Consider the following 23312-nt stretch of genomic DNA (forward strand, 5'->3'; position numbering starts at 1 on the left):
TGATCATTCTCCATATTTCTTTTTGTGTTCCGTAGTTGTTTCATCTGTTTTCGTAGGTTATTTCATTTCTAATTCGTTTATAGTGGTTTTATGCCTATTGTGTTTGTTGCGTTCTGTAGTGTCAAAAGGCTTTCTTCTTTTTACATTTCGTCTTCACTTCTTCTCTAAACCATGGTGTTTTTTTTTTGATATGAACTAAAAATTAAACCACATAATATTAAAGATTTGATCTAATTGGGAACATGCTGTGCTTACTTCTAGAAGAATGAGGTGTCACCAGTTAAAATAAAGAATTGTAAGGAAAAAATATACTGCCAAAATAAATATTACTTGACGGAAACACATCCAACGTGGTCAAAAGGACTACTGACTAAAAATAAGTTAATATAGAAATTTTATTATCGTTAAAGTACTTTTCTGATTTTATCGTTTGTTTTATCAGTTTCACACAATACTTTATTTAAATAAAAATCATTATCGTAGTTCCAATTACAGAAAAATATTTATCACTTTTAATTATTCCAAACAGACTTTGTTGATAACGAGTTGTTTACTGTATTGTCAAGCTGTCATCAGTACTTAAAGTATTCTTTTCATACAGTTTCTTCTGCTAACAATATATTCTAGAAACGTTTTATTGGTGCTATTAACTTTAATGTTATTACACGTTGTTTACATGACAGATGCAACTTTTATCCTCGGAACTAACTATCGTATAAACTTTTTTTTATACCCCAGTTCTACGCCAGTGAGTATCACCCGCAAATTACACGGGACTGGTTTAGTGACCGCAAAATCATCTTTAATCTTATCCGCCAATAAAAAAATTATTTTCGTACAGTGTTTGATTTGAATCCGCTGACAGCAATAGCCCTTGCAGATATTTCGAGCACTCGACGTAGCTGTATGTTCATGTCGTGATAGTACTTATATTTAAATTAAAATGAAAGAGGAGGAAGATCCGGTGGATCTTATTTTTAAAGATGCTTCTATGTGTAGTAGATATGTAATTTTTATGTTTTTATCGCTGGGATTTTTGGCGGCTTATAGTGGTTGTGTTTTTACGTATGTTTTTCTTGCAAGGGATATCAAATACAGGTAAGATTTTTTTTAATAATTATTATTAGACTAGGGAAGAAGCTTTCGAAAACGATAAAAAGTAAAAAAAAATTATTAACAGGATGGAATCCATTGAAAAAGAAAGACAATATAAGAAAAATTAACCCAGCAGAAGACGCGTAACACTAACTTACACGAATGGGCGCCTTGTGTCTGAGAGACTCAGATAAATTATGTATAATTTTTCGGAATCAGTCTTTATTTTCAACATTTAGATAACAGCATTCACTTAAACCTACCAAAATAAACTTTACCTAAAGAGAACATCCTGAAACATTTTATCTTAAAATTAATAGACTATAAGAAACAAACTGTTTTCTAAACAAATTTTAATTTGACTTGACACATAGGTACTATATTCTTCATGCATATAAATTGTTTAGAAAAAAAGGCACGAAAAACGCATCATCCGATCTTTACAGAACGCACAACGTCCACGTTTATTTTCAACAACTTCCACGCTCTCTACAAGTTCAGTGCCACTTATTCTAACTGCGAACTGACATATTTCTCTTGGCAAATATTATTAATGTACTTTTTTTTCTTATATTCCATTAGAAGTTAGTTGGCAAGTTGTATTAACCCTTAACTACCATGGCCAAAAATAGTAACATTTGTACCATGGCAGGGTCAAATTTGACCCCCCAATGTTTTTTGTATCAAAAAATATTCTTTTTTTAACTTGTTTTATTTTAAATTATTTTGTTTACAGCTACTTTTACATTTATATACAAATAAACGAATTTGGTTTATAATAATATATATAACTTTATTTAAAAAAAACTTTTGTATTCAGTCAAATTAACATAGCTATGCACTTTCTCGAAATATAAGAAACATAATAACAATGTGCAGTTTTTTATATCCAATGGTGAAATCTAGGTATCATAGCTCCTAACTAAAATAAAAAAAATCGATTTAGATTTCGTATCTCAAAAATGACAAGCATGATTTTACCTTAATTTTTGCAAATAAAATCTCGACATTTATCGCACGATGAGCTTTCTTTCTTTTGGTTTTTGGAATATGGACATATTTTACACCTTCCCCTCTTTTTTCGTCGTTGTGGCTCTGGATTTGCGGCAGGCATTGGTTCCTGAAGTCCGGAAACTTTAAAAATGGCACTACGAATTTCTCTCGGTAAACAAGTGTGCTGAGCTCTACGAGTTAAATGGGCCTTATTAAGTTCTTGACCTAAAGTGGTTAGAAACAATCTTCTTTTCATTATTTGATTTTGCTGAACTCCATTAAAAATTACGTTAGCATTTAATCCTGCAATGTCCAAAATGCGAAACCATATTACTTGAGGCCATCTACGAGTTGCCATGCATAGTTAACACTAACAACACTGCACGATTTTTCTTAGGAACAAAAGATACAAGGCTCTCGCTTCCTGTAAAACCAAATAAGGCAGAATTAGGTGGCCTGTTTTTTTGGGGTTGAAATTCAGCAGAAACATCTCTTTTATTTCTTTTCAGAGTTCCAACATATGAAATTTTATGGCTTCTCAGTTCTTTTATGAGCTCAATGGACGAAAACCAATTATCTGCTGTTATGTTTCTATTTGTACCAGAAATTGGTGGAATAAGTGTCAAAACATCTAGAGTGGGGATGGATAACTTTTTTGGATTTGCTCTGCTTGTATCTTTTTCAGTATATATAAAACCATTTAGCAAATAATGTGTCTTAGAGTCTACTAAACACTGCATTTTCAGACCGTATGTATCTGGCTTATTTTTGAGATACATCCTTAATTGGCACCTTCCTCTAAATGCAATAACCATTTCATCTATTGTGAGATATTCACGACAGCTATAATTGGACCGGCAATTAATTATAAATATATTAAAAATATTGGATATAGCTGCCAGTTTATCTCAGTGCGCAATATGTTCTTTTCTAGTAGCTGGGTCGTCAAAACAAAGGCTTCCAAGCAAAAAATAGGTTTAGTGACATGGTTGCTCGAAATATATCAGGGCCAGTACCATTCGTAGCAAATAAAGACCTTAAATCTTAATTATTGGATTTAAATACCGCAGCTTAATATAATAAGCCTAAGAAGGCCTTTAATTCAATTATGTCAAGATGATTGGTATATTGACACGATAAATTGTATAAATTATATTTAGAAGCCATATTAGTTATTCGTTCATTGGTTTTCTCAAGAATTTCTTGCAATATATCGTGGCTAATAATACATTCTCAAGCATCAACTGGTTTCTCTGGCATACTAGCTCGAGCTTTTCCAATAACACCAGGTAAATGACTAATTAAATTATGCTTACGTGTACGAGAAAAGGTGGGAGAAGTTTTAGACCACTTGTACCTATTTTTGCCATAAAACACATCCCTTGAGTCAGCTATATCACTTTCTTCACCCGAATATTCACTACCAGTTTCGGAATTAATAATTTGCCAATTTTTTTCGTCATCATCGTCCCATTCCTCTTCACTGTCTGTTTCGTGATCACTGTGTTCACTAGCCTGGTCTAAAAACTCACTGTCGCTATCTAGTCCATTGTCCATAATTTTTTGTCCCTCCTCTTCAAGTTCTTTCTGTGTCAGAGGACGTTTATTGCGACTACACCCCGCCATTTCAAATTACCCGTTAATTGCACTAGAAACACTTATACCATAAGCGGGTCAAAATTGACCCTATGCGTGCCTAACTCTGCAGTAGTAACAGATAAACTAACGGAATTTTCGTAGATCGATAAATCACCTACCGGTCGAAGATTAGCAGAAAGCGCGCAATGCTCAATCTATGTTTCGGTAGCGAAACTTGGCATTAAAAACGCGGGGGGTCAATTTTGACCCCGCCATGGTACTTAAGGGTTAAAAATATCCTTCGTGAGGTACTTATTTGTATTTTTTTTAAGTAATTTTATATATCATCTCGATTTTGCTCGACATGCTAGATTTTTCAAGCCTCTTTATAAAAAAATTTTTTGGTGTTTGTCCCTTGTTTTTCCGCAATGTCCCAACAACTGTCACTCGATAATTTTTCAATAAATTGTTAGAGCAATCTCAACAGATGATATAATCCAATTGTTTATCATTTTATTTCACCTAGACATGAACAGTGGCTTGCAAAGTCTATTAGCTACTTCTGAAGGAGTATTAACCACAGAAATGGAACCGGGATCAGCTAAAGATAAAACCTTTGTTTCAAAACGTGCAGACTTGCTGGGACTATACATCCTAAAGCTACAAATTTCACAAAATGCCAGCAATATTTCATCACCTTTGGAATATTTCCCTAACTAGAGCTAGTTGGTCCTCAAGTTTAGGCTCCTGTCTTGTTTGTATATCATCAAATTGCAAAGAGAGCAATAAGAGTCGAAATCTTCTTAGAGCCATTGTTGCAGAAAAAATTGTTATTCCTGTGTCACCGGAAGAGCAAAATTCAAAAATTGATGCTGTCCATGTTATAATACAGTCACGTACAGCAAACCAAAAAATTCCTTATTTTCCCTGTATGTTCCCTGTAGATTTATTTACATAACGATAATAAATACATAGAATATAGATATTTGTGCTGTCTACTTAGAAGTTGGAAAGAAGTTGGAATCATTTGAGATGTGGTGCTATAAAAGAATCTTAAAAATACCATGGACCCAATGAGTTACAAATGCAGAAGTATTAAGAAGGCTACAAAAGGATTGCGAGGTCATAAAGAACATCAAAACAAGAAAGCTGGAATATTTAGGCCACATTACCAGAGGTAAGAAATATGAGAAATTAAGACTCATAATGCAAGATAAAAACAAGGGTATAAGATCCATAGGAAGACGAAGAATTTCCTGACTAAAAACCCTAAGAGAATTGTATAGTTTCAGCTCAGTACATCTTTTCAAAACAGCCGCCAATAAGGTAAAGATAGCTGTAATAATAGCCAACCTCCGATAGGAGAAGGAACTGCAAGAAGAATACTGTCTACTGTTTTGTTGTATAACATCACTATTTAAAAATAGCTGCCAACATTCAACAGCGGATGATGCACATTTTGCAATACCGATTTCTACCGGAAGCTTCACTACAAAAGTTTTCTTTGGGAGTTTGCAAATTCTTCTTAGGACAATGCTTTTTCCATTTTGTACCGTCTTGTTATCACCAACATGCGATTGATCAGGTAATTATTTGAAAAGTCAACTTTTGTTACCTCTTGTTTGCTATCGGAGTAATGATCACTTATCTCGTCACCTTGGGGATTTCCAGTAAAATCTTCAGAGTCCGAAATTGTTGCTGATCGGTTAACACTTCTTCATAAAGTTTTTTTTTAATCATTTTACTTTTTTTTCATATAAATTCGCCATTCTACAACACAAAAAAATATATGTTGCATATAGCTATTATCTTTATAATAAAACATGCGAATCCACGGACGAACCCCTAACAAAATCAGTAAAAAATTTTTTACGAAACTGAACACGTCGGGTCTGAGAGACCGAAATTGGCAATAAAACAAATATATCTGGAACCGTGCTTGCGAAAAATTCAAAAAAGGAGTTTTTTGGTTTTTTATTTTTTATTTTTAACTTCCACAAAAAAAAGCCAAATTCTTCTCACAACATTTGGTAAAAACTTTCAAAGCAACCTAACTTTGAATCGAAAATTCTTACTTCAAAATATATGCTTTTTTAAAAACGTCTGTGAGCATTTTTTTCGTCGAAATATCTACTTTTTGATAGTAAGCACAAAAAATATACATTACACTATCGAATTTAAAATATAAATGCAAAACTAAATTTAAAAAAAAAAAACGAATTCGAAATTTTATAAATCATGTAAACTGTTTATAAAAAATTTACAGTTTAATTACTCGAGAAACGTAAAATTCTAGAAGATAAGATAAAAAGAAGGAAAAAAAATAAATTATGACAATCTTATATTTAATTTCCAATCTCATTGCTTTCTCCGTGGTGAAATACTACTTTCTTCTTTCTTCTTCAAGTGCCATCTCCGCGGCGGAGGTCGGCAATCATCATAGCTATTCGGACTTTTGAGATGGCTGCTCTGAAAAGTTAATTTGACGTACATCCGTACCACTCTCTCAGGTTGCGCAGCCATGCCATTCTACGCCTTCCTATGCTTCTCCTTCCTTGGACCTTTTCCTGCATAATCAGTTGGATCAAGGTGTATTTCTCTCCACGTGTAATATGTCCGACATATTCCAATTTTCTTGTTTTAATTATATTTAAAATTTCTATTTCTTTATTCATCCTTCTCAGAACGTCCTTGTTTGTGACGTGTTCTTCTTTGTAGTAATTCAAAAGAAAAAAATCGATCTTAAACTTGATATCAATATAACGATACAAGATAATCATATATAACAGCAAATTCAATAACAAAATACATTAAGTGATTTTAATAAAAACATTTTAGCTCGTTTGAAAAATGTGCCTGATTTAGTCGCAGTAAAAGCGGTTTATCTTGCTGGATACATGTATGCCTACTTTTTATAAGAAAAGGATTAAAAGAAAAATGGGTCTTTTAATATTTAAAAACCCTAAGAATTTTATTGATTATCTTTTTATGAAGTCAAATTTTTCACTGACAAAAATTGGTTGACAGAATTAGGAGATATGTGCAAAACAACATCATAGAATATATTGAAACAATATATTGACTAGGAAATATACACAAAAGAGGTATAAAGTCATTGTAAAGAAGGACTATAATATACTAAATTGACGAAAACCCTAGCAGATAACATTTCACGGGAATATTTAATAGATGTATAAGTTATTATAAGATAGCAAATTTTATTTCATTAAAATTATAAGTAAATACACAATCATGTACCTTATTTTCCAGATGTCTTATACAAGAGTGCGAGCCATCCCCAACCGAAACAATCTACGAACCAAAATGGCTGAAGCGTTTCGTTCCTTACAAGGGATCTTCTCCAGATAGTTGTCACCGTTATGCACCGAGGAACAATTCTTGCTCGACAGAGGATACGTCGGGAAACGAAACTTTAAGATGTGATAAATTTGTTTATCAAACTAAGGACGTTACCTTGGTACACGATGTAAGAAAAATATTTGTGTAATTAGTGTAAATTTTTTTATGTTGTTTTATATAAAAAAAATTATCAAGAAGTATCAAATTATCAGATTGGTCGCTTGTTTGTTTGGTGTACATTAGTTGTGACTCTTTAGAACGTAGTTTTTGTAGCGTGTATCGGAACTGGACTTCATTGGGTATTAGGATAGAATTAAATTGGTAGTGGCGGTGGTGATGATGATTGATGGTCAGGTATTCTGTGGACAAGTGACCGGAGAAGAAAGGGGTTGAAGAGGGGTTCTTTTCAGAATTTTGTTTATATTTTTTATGATTCTTTTTAGCTATCTCTACTATTACGCGTTGAGACAGCTGTGGCTATTATCTACCTTAACCAGGTATAATTGTGCAGCGTTTGTGGGAAATTGCAAAAAACCGATCCCTCTTTGTCCTTGTGCAAAGCTCTAATTAAGCTATTTAACTAGCTGGCAGTAGTAACGAAGCATTGCTTTTAGAAGTTTCTATCTATGGTATCTGGCGTATTTGCAATACCTAATGATAGGCATGGAGTCTTTAGGATGTTTTGGCCTCAGATAATATGGCCATGGATGGTTTTTAAGGCTTTAACTACTGCTTATATAAGATCAGAACTAGAACAAACTTATTACTTTTCCTTATTGTCCTTAATAATTGCATATTTTTCTTTTGTTTTAAGATTAAGGTTTTTGTCATCTTCATTAATACAAACAGCTCTTTATTGGTTTTCATTCTTGTCCAAATGCTATTTTGAGAAAATCTTATCATTTTTAAACTTATTTTGGCTTTAAAAAGAATTTCTTTCTCGTCTTGTTTTACATCTCATTCTATAGCATTATAGGAATATCTTGTTTTGATATTCATTTCTAAATTTTTAGTAATTTTAGGTATTTGCCGCTTGATTTACAATGTTTTTTAGACCAAAGTCTTTAAAAATTAAATTATTGAACGATAAAACTCTGAAAACTTTTGTTTTTACAAAATTTATTTTAAATTGTTATCACTACAGCTATTTAGACCAGACTGTCTTTCTCAAGTGATCTATTTTTGGTATGTGTTTACACTTTATAGTATTTAACTGAATAAGTTGTGGAAGGGAGAACTGTTTGTCTCAAGTTGGTCATTCAGAATCGTGTCTGTGTTTTTAAATTTGTTAATTTTCATAGATTCTAATAAAGATAGGTTAAAGCCTTAATTTTGAATGAGAAGAATTTGAAATTTAGCATTAAAAGAATAAATATAGTCTAGAAGGTGAAGTGCGTACGTAGAGTCTATTGTTTTTCTATTATTGAAATCCCTTTTGTGTTCTGCTATACGTTTAATAGAATTTCTACCAGTTTGACCGATGTAAGTTTTTGGGCAGTCGCCACATTTAAGTTTGTATATACCGCTGTGTAATTGCTTTTTCTTTTGGCTCTTTTTGTCCTTTATATATTTGCCTAAGTTGTTGTTTGTTCTAAAAGTTGGTGTTATTTCTTAGTGTTTTATGTATTTGGCTATTTTTGTTGATATCTTGCCTGTACATGTAACCGAGCAGAAGGTACTGGGTTTTTTGTCTGGCGGTGGAAACACTAATTTTAGGGCTTTCTTATGTAGTTTTTGATTTGAAATTTTATTTATTGTGTGTTCGTTGTACTTATTATTTACTGCTATTTGTTTAATGATATTAAGTTCTATCTCGAAGTTATTTTTTGGCACGGGAATTTCTATTAATCTATGTAACATACTATGGTAAGCAGCCAATTTATGTTGTGTAGGATGGGATCATGAATTGTGTATAGTTGTGTCAGTATGATTAGGTTTATGAAATACGGAGAACCCATCTTTGTTTTTAGCTCTGATAATTTTTAAATCTAGAAAATTTATGGATTGATTCTGTTCTGTTTCTATTGTGAATTCAGTATGACTATGTAGTTAATTACTATATGATAACAATCGGTCAAGTTGTTTGTTAGTTCCTGTAAAACACACCAGTACATCGTCTACATGTCTCTACCAATACAAAAACTGTTTGAATATGGGATGTTTTGAAACCTTTGATTCTAGATGCTCCATAAAAATATCTGATAGCAATTGGCTTAGAGGATTGCCCGTTATAAGTCCTGTTGCTTGATATTTTAAAAGGGCTTGGTTGCATTTCCTAATGATGCATTTTAGTATTTTTTAGTTTAATTTGCATTGCGACGAAAACACATGGAAACTAACAATGGTTGGTACAATATCAATGATTGGCGAACTAGTTTGTTTGGCATACACTGGTTTTATTTCTGATAAGTAAGTATTTAAAACAAATTACAACTGTTTTTGAAATTAAGACAGTGTTTTTTATGTTTTTAATTGTCTTTGTTTTACTGAGATTACACAGATCAATTTCTTCGTCTGTATTATTGTTTTTTGAAAGTTTTCCATAATTTATCTTCAAAGCAAACCATTGAAACGCTTCTTCATTGGGCGCAATCTTCTTTAAGAAGGTTGCCTATCATTACGGCTTTCTTTACATTTGATACTGATGCTCTAAACAGAGAGTTGTAACACTCAACGTCGAAAGCATGACAGGTAAAGGAAGAGAGCTTGTCGATTTCATGCAGAGAAGAAGAATTGGTGTCCTTTGTTTGTAGAAAACTCGTTGAAAAATAATATGTCGAGAGATTTTGGAAATGGATGCAAGTTAATAAACAGTAGTTTGAACAGTTACGGCAAAAATAAAGTATTATTTACAATTATTATTACATAAAACAACGAATGGAAGAAACGTTATATGTGCCTACGATCCGCAGGTAGGGTGTTAAGAACAGGAAACGGAAGAATATCGGAGGAACTTTGATAGCAAAATGCTCGAGATTCCTGTAGACGAAAAGTGATTTATTGGAGATAATTTAAATAGACATATTGGTGAAAAAAGAACGGAAATAAACGAGTTCATAAGGGTTTCGGGATGGGAATAAGAAATTCTGAAGAAAATACTGTGATTGACTTGTGAGTGACATGGTCGTTCAGTAAACCGGGGGAAGGAAAAACCAGATAGGTTTTGTGCTGTGTACAATGAGTCAGCTAAAAGAAGTTAGCAACAGTAAAGTAAGAAAGGGTGGGTATGTAGCTATATACAAAAAAGTGAATAAACAAATGAAATAAAGAATTAAGAAAGCGAAAGAACAATGGTTATAAGAACAATGCGCAGAAAGAGAAGAATACCAGAAAAGACATAATAGTTTTAACACACATAAAAAAATTAAAGAATTAACTCACAATAATAGAACAAGAAAACTGGGAATACCGAAAGATGCAAATGGGAAACTTGTGTTGAATACACAGAACAGAACAGATGGAGATAGAAGTAGCAGAGGATATGATTTTAAAGATATTAAAAGAGGAAATTAAAATGGCATTAAAAACAGCAAAAAAATTGTAAAGCAGTAGGTCCAGACCAAATCCCTATAGAAACCTTAAAATGCATAAATGATGAAACCTTAGACATTATAGTAGACTTATTTAACTCAGTATACAAAACAGGACATATACTGAAACAGTGGTTACTATCCACCTTTTGTGCTATCCCTAAAAATACAAATGCTAAATATTGCAGTACATACAGAACAATATCACTAATAAGTCACATTCTCAAATTATTCCTGAAAATAATACATGGTCGTATAAATAAAAAACTGGAAGAAGGAATAGACGATAGTCAGTTTGGGTTCAGAAACGGACTAGGAACCAGAGAAGCGTTATTTGCTTTTAATGTCTTAGCTCAAAGATGCATGGATATGAATGTTGATGTGCATGTTTTTTACGTTGATTTTGAAAAAGCATTTGACAAAGTAAGACATGAAAAATTGGTCCAAATTCCAAAGACAAAAAACATAGACCATAGGGACTTACGAATAATAACAAACACAAATCGTAATAGATAACGAACCCAGTCCGGAAATTGAAATCAGGAGAGTAGTTAGGCAGGGATGTTATATGACCCCATTACTATTTAATGTATATAGTGAAGCCATTTTCAAAGAACCATTACTATCTAAAAGTGAAGGAATAATAATTAACGGAAGATCTATTAATAACATAAGATATGCAGATGACACCGTGATTAAGGCAAGCTCTGCTGTAAAACTCCAATTAGTGCTACACAAAACAAAGAGTTTCTGTGAAAAATATGGACTAAAAATGAATGTAAAAAAGGCCAAATACATGATAATAACAAAGAAAACAAATATACCAACAAACATACATGTGGGAAATGTACCGATAGAAAGGGTTGATGAACAGAAATACCTAGGAACCTGGATTTTATACAATAATGATCAAACAACCGAAATAAGAGCCAGGATAGAAGTAGTAAGAAATGCATTTGTAAAAATGAAAATAATTCTTTGCAAAAAAGACCTTATATTAGAACTGAGAGTAAGAGCACTGAGATGCTACGTGTTTTCAATACTGCAATATGGACTTGAAAGCTGAATATTAAAGCAAGAACACATAAATAAGTTACAGTCCTTTGGAATGTGTTAGAGAAGGATGCTTAGAATAGTATGGACACAGAAGAAAACTCTTTGAAAGTATTGTGAGAAATGGGCAAAGAATGCGAAATAATAAACACAATTAAAATAGGAAAGTTACAATATCTGCGACACGTAATGAGGAGACAGCGGTATGAACTGCTAAGGCTGATAATACAGGGAAAGATAAGAGGAGGAAGGAGTATAGGAAGAAGGAAAGTGTCATAGTTGAAGAATTTAAGGGACTGGTTTAAATGCAGTTCTATAGAACTCTTCAGAACAGCAGTAGAGAGAGTAAAAATAGTGATGATGATATCCAACCTCCGATCGGGAGACGGCACTTAAAAACGAAGATGTAGCTAGTCAACACAGACCAGGGATAGTGGGTACGGAAATGAAGGAGAGTGGAAAATGAAAGCAAGTAGGACACCAGAAAGTGGTGGAAGTAAAAGCATATCTTTAAGAGTAGACTGCTGGAAGATCTTAAGAAAAAAATAAGTAAACGACTGGTGGGAAGTCAACAGAAAAAAAGTCAGCACTTCCCAGGACATTCAAGATAAAAAGCCATTAGTCTCCCCAATGAATATGTCTTTGATTAAGGAGGGGTCAGAAGTAACTAAAAGGCCTGTGAGATACGGTTTCCACGAGGCATGAACTCTTCGATGTTCAAACATAAGAACACTGTTAAGAATAAAATTACTCCCGGAATCTCATATCCCTGGAGCGGTGATTTATTTGTTGTGTGTGGATTAATTTATTTATACAAATTTTTCTGACAGTCGAACGACTGAATTCAGATCACAAAAATTTACCAATTTTAACAAAGGGAAACTTACTTAAATATTTAATTCCATTTACAGATATGGTAGAAAAACTATATTAATTATATGCGCTATACTGAGCACTATCGTAGGAGTAATAAAATCATTCTCAATTTCGTACCAAATGTACGTCTTTCTTGAATTTCTAGACTCAGTATTCGGAGGCGCCATATATTACGGTCCCTTCATCTTAGGTAAGTTGTTTATTTATTTAAATTATAATTTTAATTAAAAATTAAAACATTAGTAACACGTGTTGGCGTTTATAGCGGTCTTTATGGAATCTAAGAAATAATTTTCAGGTATTTATATTAGTTGATGAATAATGTATGTGAGTAGGTAGATTTGATTATATTTTATTATTATTTAAATTATGTGGTTTATAAAAGATGGGTTTCACTAATTTACTACGGCTTTCGATAGTATACGATTAAAAATCTCGGGTATTTTGGTGTATTTTAAATAATATTTTACTATAGTTACAATCTGTTATGGGTTTTTCCTATTTAATTCAAATTAATTAAAAGCTTAAATTCTCGCTAATTATTAAAAATAAGAAATAGAAAAAGGCTACCTTGGGTTCTAAGGGTCATAGGACATTGTACTTACAAATAACGTTGCAACAACTTCTTCTTCTTCTTTTGGCATCATAACCCTGGATGAGTCTTTGCCTGTCTGGCTATGTCCTTCCATTCAGATCTCTCTTGTGCCTTTCTTCTCCATTGTCTTATGTTCATTGTTTTCAGGTCGTCTTCCACGTCATCCAACCATCTCGTTCTGGGCCTTCCTTTTTTTGGCCTTCCTATGGGCTTCCATTGTAACATTTTCTTTGTTGTTTTTGCATCGTTTTGTCTCTGCACATGTCCCAGCCATGACAGTCTTTGACTTTTCACAAATCTTACAATGTCATAACCTTCATTTAACTCATTAACCACGTCGTTTCTCCTGATTCTCCATGTGCCATCTTCCTCTTGTACCGGGCCATATACTTTCCTCAGTATTTTTCTCTCGAATGTCCTGAGTTGGGCTTTATCTTTTTTCGTCATTACCCAAGTTTCATATATATAGGACATATAATGAGAAACAGCACTAAATACAGATTACTAAAGGTAATCCTACAGGGTAAAGTATTCGGAAAGCGAGGAATTGGGAGAAGGAGAATATCATGGTTGAAGAACCTGAGGAAATGGTTCTCCACAACAACAACGAATCTATTTAAAGCATCAGTCAATAAAATAATTATAGCCAGAATGATTGCCAATATTCGGAACGAATAGGCACTGAAAGAAGAAGACCCAAGTTTCACATCCATAGGTTACTACGGGTCTAATCAGTGTTTTGTAGATAGTCATTTTGGTTCTTTTGTCTAATAATTTCGATGTCATCGATCTTTTATTAGCATAGTATGTACGATTCCCGCTGGAAATACGTGCATTAATTTCGCTACTTACGGAGTTATTCTGATTGATTTCTGTGCCGAGATATGTAAAGGCATCCACTTGTTCGATAGTATAGTTGTCTATTGTGATATTATTTTCATTGTCAGTTATTCTTTTGACTGTCATATACTTCGTTTTTGCTTCGTTTATTTTGAGACCTCTTTTTCTTGCTTCAGGATCAATTTGTTTGAACACTTCCATTAGTCGTGGCTTATTCCTACTAATGATGGCTACATCGTCTGCATATGCAGTAATTTGTACTGATTTGGTGTTTATATGGCCGGTTATATTGGTTTTTCTGATGACTGCCTCAAGAACTAGGTTGAATAGCATGGTTGATAGGGCATCTCCCTGTCTTACTCCCATGTTGATGTTAAACAAGGGAGTCAGTTCTCCATCTACTCTGACTGCGGCTTTTGAACCCTGCAATGTCATTTTTATGAGGCTGATGTATTTCTTAGGTATACCTAGATTACAAAGGTCTTCCAGCATTTTGTCTCTTTTCACACTATCAAAAGCTTTTTTAAAGTCTATATACATATTATATAGGTCTATGTCGTATTCATAAGCTTTTTCTTGTATCGTTCTTAGTATGAATATGTTATCTGTAGTGGCTCTATTTGGTCTGAATCCATTTTGATAATCACCAATTATATTTTCGGAGTATTCTAATAATCTTTGTTGTTGCAACAACTTACAAACTCTTATTTTAAAGCATTTTATATTCTTTTTGTGTAAAATTGTGTCATTTTTCTAAATAATTTGCTGGTCCTCACCGTTAGTATATAAAATCTAACAGCGATTTTTTATATATATTACATACATATTGTTATTACCATTAAAAGCAAAAAATAGACGGTTTGGGTTTGATATTATTGGCTTCATCAAAGCGAACTCTGTCTGAAATAAGAAAAAAAAATTATGCAAAACAGTTTATTTGGAAAAAAAATATATTTTGACAAAACTACAAAGGTAAACTTACATCATTTAGTAAGAAATATGTCCCCCTCTGGCTGCAATTACTGCTTTTACCCGTTTTGCCATAAATTCTACGAGTTTCTGACAGTTTCTATATCTCCTCTCATCTCGAAACAATATTGTTATTAAAATCTCTCAATTTACTTTTTATACTTGATCTTTTACTACATTTCCAGGTTCCTAGATCTGGATATTGCAGTCCAAAACTATTTTACTGTCATTTCCTGTTCAATTCTAATGCGTTTTAATTTACATCTGATTTGTTACTATTTTACTCTTTTGATCCCCATTCTGTATTCTCTTCTTTTGTTAACACCCTCGTGACTTTTATTATGATTAAATTGAAGAGCATAGTGTAACGTTGTATACGTGACATTTTTGTTATTTTTTTCCAAATAATTATTTTATTTTAATTTCTTTCTACTACATTATGATCAGTGAAAAATATCGCAATGCTGTTAAAGCCGTAAAAGCATATCCTGGATCAGACGTGGCCTCAGATACTAATCCACTTATCGCCAAGATTACACTTACCCTTAAATATATTAAAAGACATCAAAGAATCCCTACAATATACACAAGAAAACTTCAAGAACCTAACGTAAAAGAATGCCTCCAACATGAACTGCATGTGAACTGCAGTAAATTAAACACAAACACCAATCATATTGCGAGTACTGGGATCGACTAAAACATTGTCTACTGGAACCCTGTAAAGAAATACTAAAGACTTCCGCAAGGAGAAGAGAAGAATAAATAAATAACGAGATACTTAATATAATGAAACAGCAAAGCCATTTTAAAAACAACGATAACAATAAATACAGAGAGATCAACCACGAGATGAGGAAGATGATAAAAAAGGCCAAAGAAAAATTCTTTGAAAAGAAATGCAAAGAGATCGAAAATCTTCAAAATAAATATGATCTGTTTAACCTACATAAGAAAGCTAAAGAACTGGCAGGACTAATTAAACAAAATCCCACTGGTGCACTTCTGGATGAACATGGAACTACTATAACACAGACGGACGAGAAAGTACAAAGATGGGCAGAATATATCGACGAACAACTCTTCGATGATGAAAGGGGAGATCTGGAGCACATAGAATTTACGTCAGAAGAAATAGGTCTATATATTACAAAGGAAAAAATTATACACGTGTTAAAAATAATGAAAAATGGGGAAAGCCCTGGACTTGACATGCTTGTTAAAAATTCCAGATAAGAAGCACATTGATGTTATAGTGACACTCTTGAATTAAATTTATAGTTCAGGCGTATTACCCAAAGAGTGGTTAACGTCGATTTTTATTTGTCTCCCCAAGAAGAAAATCGCAAGAGGATGCAGCGATTACCGCACCATTAGCTTGATGTCTCGTATGTTAAAGTTACTACTAAAAGTCTTCCATAACCGAATATATCACAAACTGGATATAGACGTTAATTATACAAAATTTGGTTTTCACAAATGTTTAGGAACGCGTGAAGCTCTTTGTTTACTTAATATACTGATACAAAGATGCCTAGACGTTAATCAAGATCCATAAGCATGTTTTATTAACTATAATAAAGCATTCAATAAAGTACGACATGAACAATTAATAAATGTCCTGAATCAAAGAAGATTGACTACAACGACCTCAGGATCATATTAAATTTATATTGCAAACATCGAGCAAAAGTACATGTTAACGAACAGCTGTCAGAAGTAATTGAAATTAGACGTGGAGTGAGACAGGGATGCGTATTGTCGCCAATTCTTTTTAATGCGTCCTCCGAAGAGATCCTGAAAAAAGCTCTTGAGGGTGAAACAGCTGGAATAAAGGTAAATGGAGTTCCCATTAACAGCATTAGAAATGCGGACGACACTGTGATCTTAGCCAAAGATATAGAAGATCTTTAGAGACTGGTGACCAGAATACCGAAGTATGCAAAAGAGTACGGTCTAACAATGAACGTCAAGAAGACGAAATTTATGAGAATATCAAAAACTGAAAGAAATGACGAGAATCTTCTAATAAACAGAACCAACGTCGAATAAGTGTACAAATATGCAATTCTGGGAACAATGATTAACTCCATAAATGATTACATTAAGGAGATTAAAATCAGAATAGAAAATGCTAGAGCAAATTTCAACAAAATCAGAATAGTTCTGTGTACAAGGAATTTAAAATAGGAACTAAGAGTTAGGTTGGCGAGGTGCTATGTTTTTTCGACTTTGTTTTATGGAATGGAATCTTGGACCTTGAATGCGACATCAATGACAAAACTGGAATCATTTCAGCTGTGGGTGTATAAAATTCTGAAAATATCGTGGACAGAACACGTCACAAACAAAGAGGTTCTGGGAAGGATGAAAAAAGACAAAGAAATTTTAAATACAGTTGAAACAAGAAAATTGGAATATGTTGGGCATATTACACGTGGAGACAAATACACCTTTTTCCAACTGATTACGCAGGGAAAGATCCGAGGAAAGATAAGCATAGGGAGACGTAGAATGTCATGGCTGCGTAACCTGAGAGTGTGGTACGGATGTACATCAAATGAACTTTTCAAAGCAGCTGTCTCAAAAGTCCGAAAAGCTATGATGATTGCCGACCTCCGCTGCGGAGATGCCAGTTGAAGAAGACAGGAAGAATTTCTTTCAAAAACCACTATTCTATGACGCTACTTGTGGCGCTAGTTCCGTGACGCTCGCCTTAGCATTTTACTGTAGAGAAAAAAGTAATACATCTCAGTACAGAAGCTTCGCTTCAACGAATAAATAAATAAATGAGGAGGATTGGACTAACAGAGTAAGGTGGAGATCGAAAAATTAAGATCTATTTATGAAGGCTCAAAGAATGGAGCACGTGAAGCATACCAAAAAAGAGCAGTGGATAACATACCAAAATAAATATATGGGCAGATGAGAAATATGCTTCAAAAGAAGAAAAAAAAAGAAGAAAATAAGTAAAATACTTTAGTAATGATATGTATTTAATTTTAATACCAGATCCAATCTAAATATGCATTTGTATGAGTCAATATACAAATACATAAACATCCAAAACCTTGCCATCATCACCTGAAAAAAGAAAAAAAAATTTTAGAATTTCTCGTTGTATTCTTGTCTTTTTAAGACTTGTATTGTCAATGACCGTAATATATTGCATTTAATGCGGCTTTTTAGTATCGAATAATTGATATGCCTTGGATTTCTCTTAATTTAATAATAAAAATCCAAGTGTGTATTTAGTGAATGTCGTTCACACTGAACGTCCTCAGTAAATACCAACTTTTCAATATCAATGGCAAGCAAATAGCCTTCCTTACAAACGGATGGAAAAAAAGTTTTTTTTTTAAAGCGGTAAATCGCAGAAATAAAAAATTAAGGTGGGTAGCTGGAAAAACACTTCAAGAAATTCTCTGCTTGAATTAACGACAATAAAATTCAACATGATTTCTTACAACTAAATTGATAATTCGTAATTATGTAATTGATTTTGTTTAATAATGAATATTTTATATTACTCTTTACTTTATTAGCATTAAATAGAAAAACTAAATGGGAAGAAAAATAATTGATTTGCTCGTGACAGTGAAACGGCAAATGTCTTTACGATGTATAATCAATTAATAATATTATTGGAATATTTACATACACAATACCTTCTTGGAAAATTTCTGTATAATATAATATATGTATAATATAATATAAAGAAAATGAAAAAAAAAATTACTGAATATGGTGATCGCAGATTTGTCCTTCTATATTCCTTTTGTAAAAAAGTATGTATATGACTTAATCTTTGCTATTCCTAGTAATGGTTCCACAGAAATTCTACAGGTATTTAATAGTTATGACCCTTTTCTACAATTAACAATCGAACATAAGGATGATCTATGCTCAGTCTCCTTTCTTGATACCCGGTTTATCAGAACCCACAACAACTCCCTGATAATCGACTGGCATTGAAAACCTCATAGTTCTGGGCGTATTCTTAACTGTTAATCATATCATTGTCATTCAACAAAAATCAATTTGCTGAAGCAAATCCAAGCTAGAATTACAGTTATTAGTGATCCTTCTTTCCGCCAGAAGAACCTGAGAATCCTTTCTAACCTTTTTATCGACAATTTTTACCCAAAACACCTAGTCACCAAGATATTATTTATTTTAACCCCGAACATAGTACTCCAAAAATTATGAGTTGCAAAAGAAAGAAACAAAAGCTATTGTGTGCCAAAAAATACTCTAATTGGACTGTGGAGACGTGTGGACGTCTGGAGAAAAGTCCTATTTACAGATAAAACTTATTTTACAGTTCAGGGTGCCGTCAAAATTCGTCAGGAAGTCTGACAGTAAAATCTTATACCATCTTATACTGATCAAACTGTAAAACATACTACTACTATCGGTTTACAGCGTTCTCCGACGCCTTCCGACTCCTAACCGCCATTCTTCTCTATTCAGCCATAGGCCTGGAGGGATTTCTCTTTCCTCTAGTTCTTTTTCAATTCCCTCTCTCCAGCTTTTTCTCGGCCTTCCTCTTTTCCTTCTCCCTTGTGGTGTCCACGTCAAAATCTGTTTTGAAATCCTGTCATCTGGCATTCTCTGTACATGGCCATACCATATTAACTGTTTTGTTTTTATATCATCAACTATTGTATGCTTGACTCCCATCATTTCACGTATTCTCTCATTTGGTATCCGATCTCTTCTTGATTTTCCTGCTGCTCTTCTCCAGAAGTCCATTTCTGTTGCTAGTAACAGTTTCTCTGTTCTTTGTTTTATTTGCCAAACTTCGCTGCCATATGTGATTACACTCTTAAGTATGGTGTTGTATATGAGTTGTTTGTTCGCTTTAGATATTGTTTGGTCCCACAGAATTCCGTTCATCATGGATATGGCTTTTCTACCCTGTATGTTTCTGTCTTTTATAGCAGCATCGAGTGTTCCATCTTGAGTTATCTTCATACCCAGGTACTTGTATTCATCACAGTTTCTAATTTCTACCCCATCGTCTAATATAATGGACTGTTTTGTCCCTCCAATACACATGGCTTCAGTTTTCTTAATGTTGACTTCGAGACCCCATTTGTTATATTCTTCTATTAGCTTCCGAGTCATGTAACTCAAGTCGTCATGATCCTGAGCAATCAGTATTTGGTCATCAGCGAAACATTAGGTGTACAGTGTAGTCTCGTCATTGAGACGAATTCCCTTGCCATTACATTTTCTTTTCCACAGCTTGAGTGCTTGTTCCAGATAAATTTTGAAAAGGGTAGGCGAAATACAGCAACCCTGCTTTAGTCCTTTCGTGACCTTAAATCCTTCAGATATCCTTGATCCAGTTTTAATTTTTGCTGTCGTTGCATTATACAGACTTTGGACTGCTTTGATAAGACCATGCTTAATGTTGGTTTGCTGTAGGGTTGACCATAGTTTACTTAGGGGTACACTGTCATATGCTTTTTGTAAGTCTACGTACATCAGGTGAACTTCTTTATTGACGGCTGTTTTTTTTTTCAATAACTTGCGTAATAGAGTACAGGTGGTCTACTGTGGATCGCCCAGCTCTAAAACTAGCTTGTTCCTCTGCTTCGTAATCTCTACAGTCATTTTCTATTTTGTTGTTAATAAGTTTCCCATACATCCTACTTATTGTGCTATTTACCGCAATTCCTCTGTAATTTTCACACTGATCCTTGCTGCCCTTTTTGTGGATAGTTGACATCCACAAAAAAGTTATCCAAACTGTAAAACATCCAGTCAAAAAAATGTTTTGCGGATGTTTTTCATACATGGCGGTTGGATTTGATACCAATCGACGGCATGATGAACAGCCAAAAATATAAATTCATGTTGGGATAGCGTTTGGACACAGAACTCCAAAAATGTCAGTCCCAAAAGGTGCGATTGTTTAACATCAATCTGCTCCCTATCAAAAGTCGAAGCAAATGATGTAATTTTTTAAAAAGAAGAAGAATGTTTAAGATTGGCCTGGTAATTTGCCAGACCTCAACCTCATTGAAAATGTATGGGCTATTTGCAAAGCTATAATACGCAAAATCGACTGTACATGCATTCATTATGCTAACACATATAAAATAAAGTATTTATAAAATAGTGAGAAGGCCAATATTGACGTAAGTATCAGAAACAAGACACGATACAGCCAAAACATAAAGGTTAGTTACAATGGTGTAGATAAAAATATTGTGAAGAATAATTTCTTCTAATGGCGCTACAACCCTTTGTGAGTCTTGGCCTGCTTAATAATGTTCTTCCATTCTGCCCTGTCGGACACTTTCCTTCGCCGCTGCTTGATGTTCATGGTTTTAAGATCCCTATCTACGTCGTCTATTCATCCCTTACGGGGCCTTCCTCTTGTTATGTTTCCTTGAGGCTTCCATCTTTGGACTACGTTACATCTCGATTATCTGGCATTCTTTCTAGGTGACCAAGCCAGTTAAGCCTTTACAAATCTGACAATATTTGCGCTCTGCTCATGTTCATCCAGCTCGTGGTTCATTTTAATTCTCCACGAACCATTTACCAAGTATGTTGCGCTCAAATATTCTCAGTTGATTTTCATCAGTGGTTGAGAGGGTCCACGTTTTACGTCCATATGTGACCACTGGTCTAATTACTGTTTTGTAGATTGTGAAGAATAACATTAAATAAAATATTGGATGCTGAAAAAAAAAAAGAGTTTAATAGTCACATAATATAAGAGATTGAAGTTAACAAAATAATTATAAGCAGAAAATAAATTACCACACAATAAAAGAGGTATTTGCAGACCGCGCAATCGATAAATTAACAACCTTTCATAAAGATACCAGTTTGTCAATAAATAACCAGAATTTTGAATAGACAATAATAAGAGAAATTTCGTGTAAATTTTTTTTTCTGTGAAATAAATTTTCTGATTTTTTCTGTCGAACAAAATTAGTGTAAAATACATTTAAATCACATGGCAGTCAATGTGTTAAGCGAGTTTTCTTTGTTTTTTTATAGCATCTCTGTATAACTATTTTATTTATTGCACATTTTCCAAAGCGTAGCAACAACATTAAAAGACACTTAGTACGAATTTACTGACTCTATGAAAGTTTCTGGAAGACAGTGACGAATATAATAAATTTTAAATTGTATGGTATACCAAATTGTTAAAACTGTAGCTTCCTGTTTGTAGACGTCCCTCCGCCATTGACTCTCAGCAGTTGATAAAAGGTTTTATTTGTGTAAATAAAAACAGTTGTTTATTAATATAAATTTAAATTTTTGTTTCAAGGTGATATAATATATTAGATGACACTATGTACTTCCTGGATGTACTATGTTGTCTTATTATAAGCAATTTTTTATTTATCAGTGTATATTTTTCAAGCAATTGTTAAACTAATATAACGTTATCATCACGCGAGTAGTATTACTCAGTTTATTTAAAACTCATATACCACATTTCTTAATGAATGACAGCACGATTGGTATACAAAATGTATCGTCGGACCAGCAGTCCGCAAATCTAGAAAAAGTCCAAAAAAAATAAATATTTTCGGAAAAATGTTCTAAGAACTTATCGAATCTTTAAATATATAATTAAAAGAGACAAAAAAACATTTGCACACAAATATATTATAACCTGTATTTAAACTTATGTTTTGAAAATAAAAGTTAATAGAGATATCTTTTTCACATTTTGAGTACTATTAATACAAAAACCCAAATTAAACCAATACAAAAAAACTATTTCTAACAAATTGGGGCTGGAACAATGTCTTCTTCAATACGGCATATTGCTTTAATTTTTGACCTAATTGATCTAGGAATACGTTTATTCAAAAATCGACGTTGCAGATGATCGTTTACTAGTTTCATACCAAGAGCTTTTAGAAAATGTCTTCTAGGCATTTCATTCTCATTAGATTTATATTTGGTTATTACAAATGAATTGATATCGGCTACATTCATAGTAGAATAAAAAATGACCATAGGCCATCAGCGAGTGGCTCGAACGCAATAACGTTTCTGTTTTTTTTTTCTGGGTACATGCGACACAGTCGTACATTTTTCTCTAAAAGCAAACGTGCTTGTTTTTTCTGGTCTCTTAGGATCAGTAAGTTGAAGCTTTCTTTTGTCTTTTCTCTTAGCGCCTATCATAGTCAGATGATGTTCATTCAAAAGAAGATCGGATGAGGCCCGTAAAAAATTGTTCATGCTCGCTAATCGTGTTCGTTTATCATCAAAATGGTAGTGTCTGAGCAAAAACTTGAACCGCGCTAGGGACATTGTCGATCTAAAATTCTATTTCGATGAGTCGTTTGTCCTAAAGAGATCTTCTGCATTTCTGTAGTTATTTTTGGTTAGGTCAGCTATATAGAGTAAGGAGAGGAGAGATGGACCACCTTTTAGTA

At 33.3% G+C, this 23312-nt stretch overlaps 1 protein-coding gene across 1 annotated transcript in view; it reads left to right on the forward strand.

Moving 5' to 3' along the window:
- The first annotated feature begins 612 nt into the window (after window positions 1–612).
- Window positions 613–23312, forward strand: part of LOC140444197 (solute carrier family 22 member 3-like) — a 42960-nt gene continuing 20260 nt past the window's right edge. Inside the window, exons 1-4 of the mRNA XM_072535925.1 lie at window positions 613–1098; window positions 6937–7153; window positions 9329–9435; window positions 12521–12675. Of these exons, the coding sequence (XP_072392026.1) occupies window positions 944–1098; window positions 6937–7153; window positions 9329–9435; window positions 12521–12675 (634 nt within the window). The 5' untranslated portion in view covers window positions 613–943. The remainder of the gene's footprint in view (window positions 1099–6936; window positions 7154–9328; window positions 9436–12520; window positions 12676–23312) is intronic.

Source organism: Diabrotica undecimpunctata, chromosome 6 (genome assembly GCF_040954645.1).
Source record: "Diabrotica undecimpunctata isolate CICGRU chromosome 6, icDiaUnde3, whole genome shotgun sequence".
Taxonomy (NCBI): domain Eukaryota; kingdom Metazoa; phylum Arthropoda; class Insecta; order Coleoptera; family Chrysomelidae; genus Diabrotica; species Diabrotica undecimpunctata.